The sequence below is a fragment of the Hemicordylus capensis genome, chromosome 1 (genome assembly GCF_027244095.1).
Source record: "Hemicordylus capensis ecotype Gifberg chromosome 1, rHemCap1.1.pri, whole genome shotgun sequence".
Classification (NCBI taxonomy): domain Eukaryota; kingdom Metazoa; phylum Chordata; class Lepidosauria; order Squamata; family Cordylidae; genus Hemicordylus; species Hemicordylus capensis.
Window position 1 is genome coordinate 267,567,212 of NC_069657.1, and position 13,659 is coordinate 267,580,870.

The window sequence follows — 13,659 nt, forward strand, 5'->3', positions numbered from 1 at the left end:
GGGGAGTCAGTCATGTGACTTGCCTGTGGGGGGCCCCCATGGCAGTGGGCCCCTAGACAACTGTCTCCCCTTGCCCTATTATGCCCCTGACCTGAATGCAGCAATCACCAGGTTCCTCTGGCTTGCTTGCTCCAGTACTGGCCATTCACCTGAGGGCACAACAGACTGGTGCCATCAAAATAGGAATACTTCACAGCACCAAGGAGACTACCAGCAAGCAGGACAGGCACATCATGGCTGCTTTATTAAGCAATTCTTTTCACACTTAGGAACATAGGAAGCTGCCATATACTGAGCCAGACCACTGGTTCATCTAGCTCAGTATTGTCTACACAGACTGGCAGTGGCATCTTCAAGGTTGCAGGTAGGAATCTCTCTCAGCCCTATCTTGGAGATACCAGGAAGGGAAATTGGAACCTAGATGCTCTTCCCAGAGTGGCTCCATCCCCTGATGGGAATACCTTACAGTGCTCACACTTCTAGTCTTCCATTCATATGCAACCAGGGTAGACCCTGCTTAGCTAAGGGGACAAGTCATGCTTGCTACCACAAGACCAGCTCTCCTCACTAAAGCACAAGAAGCTCTTGCCATTCCACCCAATGGCATCCAAGACAGAGCTAGTACATTAAGACACCCTCCAGAAGCTTGGCAAAGATCAAGATCAATTTAGCTTCTCCCCTCCCAGAACTGTCACCCCCAGTGGCCATTCCGGTCACCACTACCATTATGTAAGAACTGGAACATGAGTTTTTATTAATTTTCCTCTCTTTTTAAAATCAGCACTGGATCCCCTTAAATTGTAAGTTGCCTTAATCAGCAGAAAGGCACTACAGGAGAACCTCGGTATCCACAACCTCCACATCCACGGACTCGTGTATCCGTGGTTGGATAACTGACACCTGACCTCAGCATATGTGGGGGGAATTGGCAAATAGGGGGTTAATTTCACATATCTGCAGGCTGAGGATGGCCAGAAATGACCTCGGAGATAATTTCCGGTTGCCATTTTGTGTTTGGGAGTCTCAAAATAGTTTTTAAAATAAATAATAAAACTGCCGAGATTTGGGGCCAATTTCCAGCCATTTGGAGGGCACAACTCAACTAAAGGGGACCAGCGAAGCATGGTAGGCAGCTTCCCCCTGCATTTTGGCCAATTTTCAATGATTTTCCTGACCAATGGAAACCTAACCCCCATGACCCTAATGATGCAATATTTGCAGTTTCCCTATTCGCAGTTGCAGCAGAGAACAGAACCTTCGCAAATATTGTGGTTCTCTATATGTGAAAAGTAGTAAGCAAACAATGTTAACTATTCTTCAGCAGCTTGTTTTCAGATGTGTTGTCATGTGCACCTAGTTTATGCAAAGTTGCCTGCTTATATTTGTACTCAATCTAAATCCATGAAATAAAGGGTGGATAAAGTCATGAGCCTATTTTTGAGGTTTTATTGCAAGCTGCCTTGTACAGCAGTATGCTGGAGGAGCAGAGTAGGAATATTTTAAACAAATATAGTCCTATCTTAACCTGACTGTGTGACTTTTTCACTATCAGGACTCTTGAGAAAAGTTAGCAGTCATGGGATAAGGGGGCAAGTATATGTGTGGATTGCTATCTGGTTGAAGTGTTGGCTACTAGTTTGGATGACTTTAAGAGGGTTTGGATAACTTCATGGAGGAGAGGTCTATCAACAGCTACTAGTCGGAGGACTATAGGCCACCTCCAGCCTCAAAGGCAGGATGCCTCTGAGTACCAGTTGCAGGAGAGTGACAGCAAGAGGGAGAGCATGCCCTCAACTACTGCCTGTAGGCTTCCAGTGGTACCTGGTGGGCCAGACAGTGTATGAAAGAGGATGCTGAACTAGATGAGCCTTGGGCCTGATCCAGCATGGCTGTTCTTATGTAGAATGGATAAAAATAGATGCTTCTTTAAAATATTTAAAAATTTGATTTAAAAAATTAGATACACTAAATTTCAGGTTCTCATGTTAAAACATGGTTAAAATTAAATCTCATCACAAATATACTACACCAACACTCTCCTAAAAATGATTCAATGGACTAGCGCACACATTGAGTTACCTAACAAACATGGACATTCATTGCAGTTTGATCTCATGTTAACGGCTTTAGCCTGTCCAGCAACTGCTAGCTTTTGCTTTTGGAAATTTCTGGGCTTTGTTCGTTTCTTAAAAGACTCAAAGTCTGGCCCAGTGCATTTGGGGGTGGGGGTAGAGGAAGCATAAGAACATAAGAATAGCCCTGCTGGATCAGGCCCAAGGCCCATGTAGTCCAGCATCCTGTTTCACACAGTGGCCCACCAGATGCCACTGGAAGCGTATAGGCAGGAGTTGAGGGCATGCCCTCTCTCCTGCTGTTACTCCCCTGCAACTGTTATTCAGAGGCATCCTGCCTTTGAGGCTGGAGGTGGCCTATAGCCCTCCAACTAGGAGCCGATGATAGACCTCTCCTCCATGAAGTTATCGAAACCCCTCTTAAAGCCATTCAGGTTGTTGGCTGTCACCACATCTTGTGGCAGAGAATTCCACAAGTTGATTATGCATTGTGTGAAATCTGTTATGTGAGAGGGAGAAGAATTTTTCTCTATCCACTTTCTCCATACCATGCATGATTTTATATATCTCTATCATGTCTCCTCGCAGTTGCCTTTTTCCTAAACTAAATAGCCACAGGTGTTGTAGCCTTGCCTTATAAGGAAGGTGTGCTAGGCCCCTGATCATCTTGGCTGTCCTCTTCTGCACCTCTTCCAGTTCTACAACGTCCTCTAGATGTAGTGACCAGAATTGTACTCAGTACTCCAGCTGTGGCCGCACCATAGTTTTGTATAAGGCATTATAATATTAGAAGATTTATTTTCAATCTCCTTCCTAATGATCCCTAGTATGGAATTGGCCTTTTTCACAGCTGCCACACATTGAATTGACACTTTCAATGAGCTGTCCACCACAACCCCAAGATCCCTCTCCTGGTCAGTCACCAACATCTCAGATCCCATCAGCATATACTTGAAGTTGGGGGTTTTCGTCCCAACGTGCATCACTTTACACTTGCCAACACTGAACCACATTTGCCATTTTGTTGCCTACTCACTTAGTTGGAAATATCCTTTTGGAGCTCCTCATGATCTGTTTTGCATTTCACTACCCAAAAGAGTTTGATATCATGGCCACTTCACTGCTTACCTCTACTTCTAGATCATTCATGAATAAATTAAAAAGCACTGGTCCCAGTACAGATCCCTGGGGGACCCCACTTCTTACTTCCCTCCATTGTGAAAACTCTCAGTTTATCCCTACCCTCCGTTTCCTGTCCTTCAACCAGTTAGCAATCCACACATGTACTTGTCCCCTTATCCCATGACTGCTACGTTTTCTCAGGAGTCTTTGATGAAGAACTTTGTTGAAAGCTTTTTGGAAGTCCAGGTATACTATGTCAACTGCATCACCTTGATCCACACACTTATTGACACTCTCAAAGAACTCCAGAAGGTTTCTGAGGCAATATTTACCTTTGCAGAAGCCATGCTGGTTCACTCCCGGCCTGTTCTTCTATGTGCTTTACAATTTTATCCTTGAGGATGCTTTCCATCAATTTGCCTGGAATGGACGTTAAGCTAGCTGGACTGTAATTTCCCGGATCGCCCCTGGATCCCTTTTTGATAACCAGTGTTACATTTGCTACTTTCCAGTCCTCTGGTACAGAGCCTGAGTAAGGGGATAAGTTATATATTTTGGCAAGGAGGTCGGCAATTTCACATTTGATTTCTTTGAGGACTCTTGGATGGCTGCCACCCGACCATGGCAATTTGCTAGTTTTCAGTTTTTCCAGACAGTTTAGATCATCATTTGTCACTTCTATCTGACTCAGTTCTTTAGCCCCCATCCCCAAAAAGCCTGCTTCAGGAACAGGTATATGCTCAGTATCCTCTGCCGTGAAGATGGACACAAAAAACTCATTTAGCTTCTTTGCAGCCTCCATATCTTCCTTAATAATCCCTTTCATTCCCTCATTGTCTAATGGTCCAACCACCTCCCTGGCAGGTTTCCTGTTTTTGATGTATATAAAGAAGTTTGTTATTCCCCTTGATGCTTTTAGCTAAATGTTCTTCAAACACTCTTTCGCCTCCCTTATTGTCACCTTGCATTTCTTTTGCCAGAGATTGTGTTCCTTTCTGTATTCTTCATTTGGACAGGCCTTCCAATTTCAGAAGGAAGTCTTCTTCCCTTTTATGGCTTCCTTGACTTTACCTGTTGGCCATGCTGGCATCCTCCTGGACTTAGTGGTACCTTTCCTCCTTTTGGGTATACAATCTAACTGGGCTTCTAGTATTATAGTTTTGAGTAAACTCCATGCATTCTGGAGTGAAGTGACTCTGATTTTCCTTTTCAACTTTCTTTTCACCATACTCATTTTGGAGAAGTTTCCTCTTCTGAAATTCAAAGTGTCTGTGTTAGACTTCCTTGGTGATTCTCTCCCCACATGTATTCTGAATTTGATTGCACTAGGGTCACTGTTCCCCAAAGGATCGATGACACTGATATCACACACCAGGTCCTGGGTGCCACTCAAGATTAAGTCCAAGGTCGCCTTCTCTCTGGTTGGTTTAAAGACCAACCATAGAAGCATAGATTACACAAGTCCCAATGGATTCATACAGCTTCTTGACCATACACAAACTGGTACACAATGAGGTCATTCACACAATCGAGAACTGTGTTCTACCCAGGTTTGTGATCTGTGTGTGCTCCTAATTTTCAGTCGTGTAGAAGCAAGGTAGGATGAAAACCTGGGTAGAAGTGGCTATGTGGAAGCAAGTTAGGAGGAAAAAATGGATAGCTTTCCCTCCTACCTTGCTTTCACGCAATCACTTCTACCCAGGTTTTCATCCTACCTTGCTTCTACACGACTGAAAATTAGGAGCACACACAGATCACAAACCTGGGTAGAACACAGTTCTCGATTGTGTGAATGACCTCAACATGTGTCTCTTGCTCCACAGTTCAAACATAAAACCAACTTGGACAAAGAGTGCATTTGTAAGGGGGAAAAATCAAAACCTTAATACAAGCCCCTTGCTTCACATTTCTTATGCAGACCTTCTGTATCACAAAACAAGCATAGTACATTTGTTTTATTATTTATTCAGATGTAACAGTTCCACTTTCACCAGGCATGAAGCACTCTATGGAGAGAGATAAATATTTCTGGCAGCTTTACTGCTTTGGGGGTTGGGGGGACTTTTAAAATGACAGGATTGACTGATTTCCTTGAAATAAAGGGAGACCTGCCATCTTAGGCTACATGCGTGCCGAATTTCAGAACTAAGCCCAGCAATTCTGGAAATGCAAATGGTTGGGGGCATGTTGCACATTTTTATAAAGGCAAATGGCAGAATCCTTCACAATGGGGGGGTGGAATGATGGTCCAAGTGGGGGCTTCAGTTCCAAAGGCTTTTGTAATTTTCTTCCATTAAACAAGCCACTTATAGGATTTTTAAAAAAAATTCAAAAAGTAATCAAACCAACACATTGACCAACCTGCTTCAAAACTAGTACACAGAGTCCTGATAACCTGTCCTATATCGGTGCCAAATTTCAGGACTCTAGCCAAAGTCATTCTGGAAATAAAAAGTGGTCTTCTTTTCCCGTAGGAAACATTATGGGGCCCTCTAGGAGAGTGGGCACACAGACCTGAGCCCCCAGGTCCATGCCCAACAGCACCCCTGGAAAAAGGGAAGGCATTTTCAGTACAAAGCTTCCTATATTACCTTACACTTTGCCACAGAAAAGCTAGTCCTGTACACATTAAATTCCACATTCATATGAGTGTGGAGAGTATGCAGGTACAGCTTTGTACACAGGTACAGCCATTCACACATTATGCTGAACACAGGTACAACACTTCCTATCCTTACCATGCATTTGAGGGGCCTCTATTCTTTAAAATGAATACCGGTTTTAAACATGAAAACACACAAAAACATGAATGAATACATAGGTATCTGTACACTCGTACAACATGTCTGAATAAGGCTAGAACTGTCAGTTTCTGGGCACAAGAGACACCCTATCTAGGGATATTTTGAAGACATGTCAGTCCTGGGTAAAAAGGAAAATGTCAACAGTAAGCAGTACAACAAGGAGATGTTAGGCAGCCTAACACAGATAATGAGAAAAGGCATCAATTACATTTAAAAAGTGTGTATTATGTACCATTTCTGAATTAGGAAAATTCAAGTTATCTAAAAAAGTACATGAAGCATAACCTCCTAGATGTTGTAAATACTCTTTTGAGTTGTAAGTTAACATGTTTTAGTGATCACATTTGCATCAAAAATATGTGAACATATATCAGTGGGAAACTTAAACCATGATTTAAACTGAGGTTTTAAATAATTTAAACTGAGGTTCTCTCTTGGAAATTTAAACTGCTGTGATTTAAACCAGTTTAACCTGTTCATTATCACATGTGCAATGAAGCAAGATAAATACTTCCATTGCCTGTATAAAAAGAGAGTCTGATCACTACGAATATATGATTTTGCAGGATAACTCACCCTTGAAATTCTTGCACATCCACACTTTGTTCATACTTTACAGCTGTCATTTTGTTCTTACTGCTTATGGGGTGAACAAGACAGGTGGCTCCCCTATGCAAAAAAACAGAACAAAACAAAACCCATAAACAGAACATCAAGGAAAAAGGTCCTCTGACATATAGTCAAGACTTCAAAAAAGAAACTACTCAAGTCTGGAATGCCTCATTTTGCAAAGGAATTTGTACAGTGCTCAGTGTGCTTCATAAGTAGGGCAGGTTCAGATACCATGCAGAAACACAAGTTTAACTAAGGTTTGTTTAACAAGCCTGGATTGGCATCACCAGTGAGCACCAGATCTTTGTTTTACCATCTTGTGCTTTGTTTGGGTCTCATCCCTTCTCCTTACTTCCCATGATCGAGGCTTGAATCTCTCTATATATGAGAGCTCTGGCAGAGCTGCCAAAAGAAAGATTAAACCCAGGCTTTTAACTGATACTCTTTTGATTGTTTTTAATGTTGTTTTAGAATATTGTGGGTTTTTTAAAATTGTCATATTTTAAATTTCTTGTTTTTGTTTTTAACTAATGTTTTAATGTTTTTATTTTGTTGTAAGCTGCCCAGAGACGTACATTTTGGGTGGTATAAAAATATGTAAAATAAAAATAAAACCACAATTGTGAGTTTGAACAAATAAGCCTGCTTCAAATCTGGAGTTCAGATCATGGTTTGACTGTCCAAAATAAAGCACTGCTTTCTGACTGCTCTGGATTCAGACAGACAAACTAACCACAACTAAATAAACCATAGTTCCATGTGGTGCCTGAGCCTGCCTGCATTGTCTCATCAATATTACCACCACCACAACACTGCAGATGGCAGGTCTGCAGCCAAGTATATAGTGGCTTGTCTATAGCCTCCTAATGAAACTGTGTGGCAGACTAATACCTATCTATCTAAGAAACACTTCAGTAAGAACTAGTCAGGGGTGTGCACAGAACACGGTTCGAGGTCCGGTCCAAATTTGGACCAATATACAGTCTGGAGAACCAGTTTGGTCCGGTTCGGCCAAACAGTGAACCAGTCCGGTTTGAGGCAGTGCTGGCGGGAGGGCGTGCAGTGAGCAGCACCTTTAAAAATAAAGACCCAAGTCCTTACCAGCATGACCGCCACTCCAGGCAGCTTCCTGCTGAGGCGGCACTCCCCCCACCAATCTGTGGAAGCCAAGTGAGTGATGGGGCCCCGCTGCCACCTCCGCATGCAGGCTCCTGGGGAGCACTGCTGCAGCAGGAAGCTGCCGGGAGTGGCAGTCGTGCTGGTAAGGACCTGGGTCTTTATTTTTTAAAGGTGCCGCTCAGCCCCTCCCCCCCCCCAGTTCGGACAACCTGGACTGAATTGGTTCACTGGACCACAGACTGGTCTGAATTAGGACTGGACCTCAAGCTGCGGTCCATGGACACCCCTAGGACGTTGTGGTCAGTCTGAGCCACTAGCTCTGAAGCCATTTGCAGGGGGTGGGGTACAATTCGACTTCCTCAGATGTAATAATTCAGTAAACTTCAATAGGAAAATATCAAGCAGTCATGTGTTGCTTTAGTCCTCGCAACTTACTCAAAGTGGGAAGTTACTACTAGTAGTATATGTACATGCCACTTTTCAACAGAAGTTCTCAAAAGTGGTTTAGATAGAAAGATGAAGATGGTTCTCTGTCCCCAGTGCCGCTCCTTGGACTGGACTTCTGGGCAGAGGTCCAGTCCCCTGCAGGCCTGGGGGGGCCTCCAAATGCTGGCCTAAGGGGCTAGGCCCAAGGATGGGGGGGGGCAGATCCGGTACAAATTACTGGGGCCCGGCGGTCTGGAAGTGGGCCTAGGGTCCAACTAGGCTGCATATGTTTTTGTCTTGCCTCCTGCTGCCACCCCGCACCTGCCCCGAGGCCAAACCACCAATCTTTAAAATAATTCTAGCTGCCATGTGTGCAGCTGAGGGGTAAAGGGTGAGCTGAACACCCCAACCCCCGAGGGGTGGATCTGGAGCGGCCACTGAGCCTGACTGTTCGGCCCAGCGGCCCTTGAGAACTGCGAGGAGCTCCAGCACGCCTGCACAATTGGAATGGAGCATCGACGTTCAATTCACACTACGCAGGCACACTGGAGCGCCTCGCAGTTCTCAAGGGCTGCTGGGCCTGACGGTCAGGCTCAGCAGTCGCTCCCGCTCTGCCCACAGTCAAAGAGCTGGTGCTCGGCTCACCCCCCACTCCCTGGCCATGTACATGGCAGCAAGAATTATTTTAAAGATTGGTGGTTTGGCCTTGTGGCAGCGGGGGGCCTTGTGGCAGCAGTGGTGGCCTTGTGGCGGCAGCAGCAAGAGATGGGGCCTAGTGGTGGGGGCCCCCTAAAAATTTTTGTCAGGGCCCAAACCTGCTCTTGGAGGCCCTGTAAGGGGCCTCCAAAATGCTGAGCAGTTCATTAATTTAAGTGACAGGATTGTCTATGCAAAACGTGGTATCTATCTGCAAGTCAGTAGGAAGTATCTTATTCAGAATACCAACTAGCCCAACTAGCCCAACTAGCCCAACTAGCCCAACTAGCCCAACTAGCCCAACTAGCCCAACTATATTTTCCAGCTTTCCCAGAGCATGTTCTGGTGTAATAAATAAATAAATAATGCATTTTAGCTTATCTATTGGCAGCAGCAGGAGCAGTAGGGCCCCGCAAAAGGCCTTTTGGTCCAGGCTCCAAAATTACCTAGGTGCACCTCTGCCTGTCCCAAAAAGACTCAGTCTAAAAAGAATATTAGGGTAGACACCAACCAGCAACCACCACTGAAGGAATGCTGTGCTGAGGTTGGATAGAGACAGTTCTCCCCCTGCTAAATATAGGCAAGTCACCGTTGTTGTTTTTTAAAAAGTGTCTCTTTGTTCAGTTGCAGGAGTTAGTCCAACGGAGTAAGCATTAGATATCTAGTACAAAGCTGAAAGGCTTGCTACACCTAAATTCTTCTCTATGAGCTGCAGTGCTGACAGGCAATTTCATACTTAAATACAACTGCAGCATTTGACAGCTTTTATGCAATAATTAGCAAGACAATTACTGTTGAAACTTTGACAGTATTTGATTGCCAGCACCTGTTGGCGTTTGATATTAAACCTGGTTCTAGATATCCAAGAGCATTTTACATCTCTCTCTCCACTCCACCCCAATCTCTATAATCCAGTTCCCAAGATTCTATCACACTCAAGTGTCTTTCCAAGAAGAAACACCCAGGATATATGTTGGTCAGGAGTGGATTAGTCCTCAACAGCTCGATGCAGATTCTGTATAGTAGTTCAGTGTGCAGCCTGCTGCATGCAAAGGCTGCACAAGTTCTTTGAACCTAGATGTCCTTGTCCTTCCAAGTCCTATGGGACTGCGAGTATACTTGTGTCCATCTGTAGGATGACCGAATCATCCGTGCACATGTCCCACACATGTAGTGACAGTACTGCACAAGAGGACAGCACAATACCAGTACCACAGTGGAATGGGCAGTTCTGCAATGCCTACGTTATGCTCCATCATATCCTAAAAGATGGATACAAACATAGTTCCAGGCCCATGGGACTTGGAATGACAATCCATTAAGCAACTAGGTCCAAAGAGCTTGTTTGAGATGCATGGAGGCTCCCTTCCCATCAATGTTCACAGATTACAACTGAATATTTGAAAGAATCAATGTATTAAAAAGGAAGACATACATCATTACTGGGTTACCCTGACATCATCAAATGGATACATTTTTGTTTTTGTCATTCAACAAGCTCAATATGGTGCTAAATTAGAAAGTACTGAGACGGTAAAATGAATGACATTTTCCCTCTGCTCTTCTGCAGTTCAGATATCTTTGATACGACTGTCTTATTCCTCTTCCCACCCAACATCTGTTTTTTGGCCCATGACTTGTCTTTTGATTTTTAATTGACTTTATGAACAAGGGACCATTTTCTTAACCTTTTTAGAATACAAGCTGTTTCATGTACTCTTTTTGTTGAAAAAAATAATCTTAAAAACAGTAACATAAACATATTAATAAGTATTATAAGAATAAGTTTTTTTTCATTTTCAGCTGTTTATCTGACATTTCATAGACACTATGTTGCATTAATAAAGTTGTTTAACCACTGTAACAGTTTGAGTTAGCCATAATGGAATGCACTCCCTACTGAAACAAGAGCCTCTCCATCTTCATCAACGTTTAAGAAGTCCCTATAGACTCATTTTTTTTCACCCAAGCTTTTACATTTGACTGTGGTTTTAAATGTTTTAAGATTTTCATTTTAATTTGTTTTATGTTCTAAACCACCCAGAGATGGAAGTTTGGGGCGGTCTACAAATTTGAGAAACAAATAAATAATCCAGCTCCATACATACTGGTATAATTCAGCTCCAAAAGAGGCAAACCATTTTTGTTTAAGGTAAAAGGGTGACAAAAGCCTTTTTGCCAAAAAGCTTAATCTGCCCCTGTCTAGGATGTTTAGAAAAGCATCTTGCCCACACAACAACCTGCTGAGGTAGAGATTAGGCTGACCTCAGACAGCACATAAAAGCTAGTGTCCATGATCCAGAACAGCCACACCCTCCAAACCCTCAGAAGAACGGTGAGATGCAGACCTAGGGCATGCATTTATATAACTTAAGTCTTGCATTAACTCCTCTTACACACCGTTTAAAAGAGCTGCAAGGGGTAGCATTCTTTCTCTCAGAACTACAGTCTTAACTGAAGTGGCATTTCTCAAGTATGTTAGCAATTGAGTACAGAATCCCATCAAGAGAAAGAGGGGGGCAGGAATAGTTATTTGGCATAAACATGCTTCTGTCAGCACAAGTTAGAAAGAGCAGGGGGAAAGACATTCTTTGCAGCCATTTCCTCTGCATGTTTACGGGTTGGGAGTCTATTTCCACCAAACTGGATAGAGCCTGTTCCCAATCCCAAGTAAGTGCGCACAGGATTGCGACCGGAATATAGTTTTGTTCAAGCCACCCGAGTTGTTAAAGCATGGCAAGATAACTGATCTGGCATTAATTAATCTCGAAAACTTCTCCGGATGTACAAAGATCCGACCTGCTCGTCTCCGTTTTTTATTTGGACTCCCAGCCCATCCGGCTTGACACAGTCGCCTCACCAAGGCAGGGAGAGCCCGCACTCAGCACTGGGAAGGAGGCCTCCAAGCGGGGCTTGGAAGGGAAGTGCGGGGCTTAGAGCAAATGAGAATTGGCGAGGGCCAGGGGCTTCCTTAAGGAACCCGCGAACCAAGGGCGGAATCCCTCACTAAGTCTACACTCCGCCGAGCCACGCAGTCTTAACTTGTTTGCCAAAAAACGAAGGGAGCGAGTCGTTACCTGGACAGAACACACGTCTAGCGCCAACCAGGTTCCCCGCAAAAACGACATGCAACGCGTGACCCAGGGAGGCAGGCAGGGGATGCAAGGCAGAATCGGGCTGGGAGAAGGGGCCAAAAGGAACTGGGGCGGCGGCGGGGGTGCAGAGTGCGTCTCACTTGCTCGGATTGGGACTGGAAACTGGAGAAGGAAGAACGCGAGGGCAACAAGCAGCCTGACCATAGGTCCAACACCCGAGGAAGATCCCCTGAGACCTCCTCCGTCCCGAGGCAGGCAACTCTGCCCAGTGCCGGGCTCTAACTGAGAGGAGGAGGTGGGAGGAAACCGAGCTCTGCGCTTCGCAGCTGGAGGAGCTGTCGTGCGTAGCCCCTTGCAGAGCAGATACCACCACGTCGAAGTCCCGCTTCTTCTCCCCATACTCACCGTTCACAGCCCACAACTTGACTCTGCAACCCAGCGCTGAAGAGTCCCCGCCCGCTGGCTCTGGACTAAAAGTAGCTCCCAAGGTGGCTGGGAAAAGCCGAGCGCTGCCAATCCCAACTTCATGCTGGCTTCGGTGCGGCTCCACCTGATCCAGTTTCACACCTGATTCCCATTACCTGTCAATGGGCCGCGGCGGCGCAAAAGAAAGGGCAAGCGACGGCGGCTCCTCGTTCCACGCATTCTGTTCTTCCCGCGCAGAACAGTCGTGGAACTCTGTTGCCAGGGCCACGTAAGGCAGGTCAAAGGGGGCCATTATTCTGGGCAGCCGCCTAAGGACTCTCTCAGCTCCAGGCGTAGCCATAAGTGGAGGCCGCGTCTTCAGGGGATTCCACGTGCCTCGCCCCAGGCTCCTTTTTTAAAATTGCCTTTTCATTTTTTGCAACACATTTGCCTCTGGGGCCATTTCCCCCCAACTTCCTTTACACACGTACACACACCCGCCCGCCTCTCGGGCTCACATGAGCACGTGGCCCTGCAAGTAGTCTAATGTCATTGATAATGGCCAGCTCTGGAATAGGTGAAGACTAGTGTCGGTTGGCCTGTGGGAGTCGAAAAGCGGTCCAGCTTGAGCTGCGTCTTTAATTCCATGTAGGGCAGGGGTGTAGCAAGCCTGGAGTGGGCCAGGGTCCTGGGACGAAAGGTGAAGAAGAAGACGGCCCCTGAAACCCCGCCCCCTTCAGAAAGGGGCATGGCAGGGAGTGGAGCAAAGAGCAAGCTGTGGCCCAGCCGTGAGGTCCCCCCTCCCTCAGGGGCCCAGAGAGACACTTGTCTCAAAATCTCCTTTTCAACTGTAGCTACCTGCCCCGAATGTTAGCATGGCAAATTGTGATCCACCAAGCTGAATATAATAGTCCACCAGCCAGATGCTGAACTGTCCTCACACTCTACCCTCTGGATTTACAGACCTGGTTACAATACACCCTTCTGTTTTGCAGGCCAGCACAGGCAACAAAACTTACAAAAATTATAATATGGTTGGGAGGCTGAATTTGGCCTGGTGGGGGTCATAAGGTGTGTTAACAGACAATGGGCAAAACCTTTCACTACAGCCTACCCTACTGGTTGGGGTGCTGACATGACATCCCAGCTATGCCTCAGCTATGCAAATGCTTTGGAGAGAAAGTCACTGGCTGCATGCCCAGAGGCACCTTGGTGATGGGGTTAATAATATCCCTTCCATTCAGGGACACAATGGAGAATGTTCTCTATCAGGTCACAGCTGTGAAGAAGGGACCCATGTCAAGGAAA

At 45.4% G+C, this 13,659-nt stretch overlaps 1 protein-coding gene across 3 annotated transcripts in view; it reads right to left on the reverse strand.

Annotated features, from left to right (window-relative positions):
- The window catches only part of LOC128340191 (phosphatidylinositol 3,4,5-trisphosphate 3-phosphatase TPTE2-like), a 40,671-nt gene extending 27,992 nt beyond the window's left edge, over nt 1-12,679 (reverse strand). The window contains exons 1-2 of one of the 3 annotated variants that reach the window (XM_053285056.1): nt 12,528-12,679; nt 6,575-6,667 (exon numbers count right to left, since the gene is read on the reverse strand). In XM_053285056.1, the coding sequence (XP_053141031.1) occupies nt 6,575-6,667; nt 12,528-12,664 (230 nt within the window). In that variant the 5' untranslated portion in view covers nt 12,665-12,679. The other 2 variants (XM_053285058.1, XM_053285059.1) reach the window with 2 other exon arrangements.
- Nucleotides 12,680-13,659: the final 980 nt, after the last annotated feature.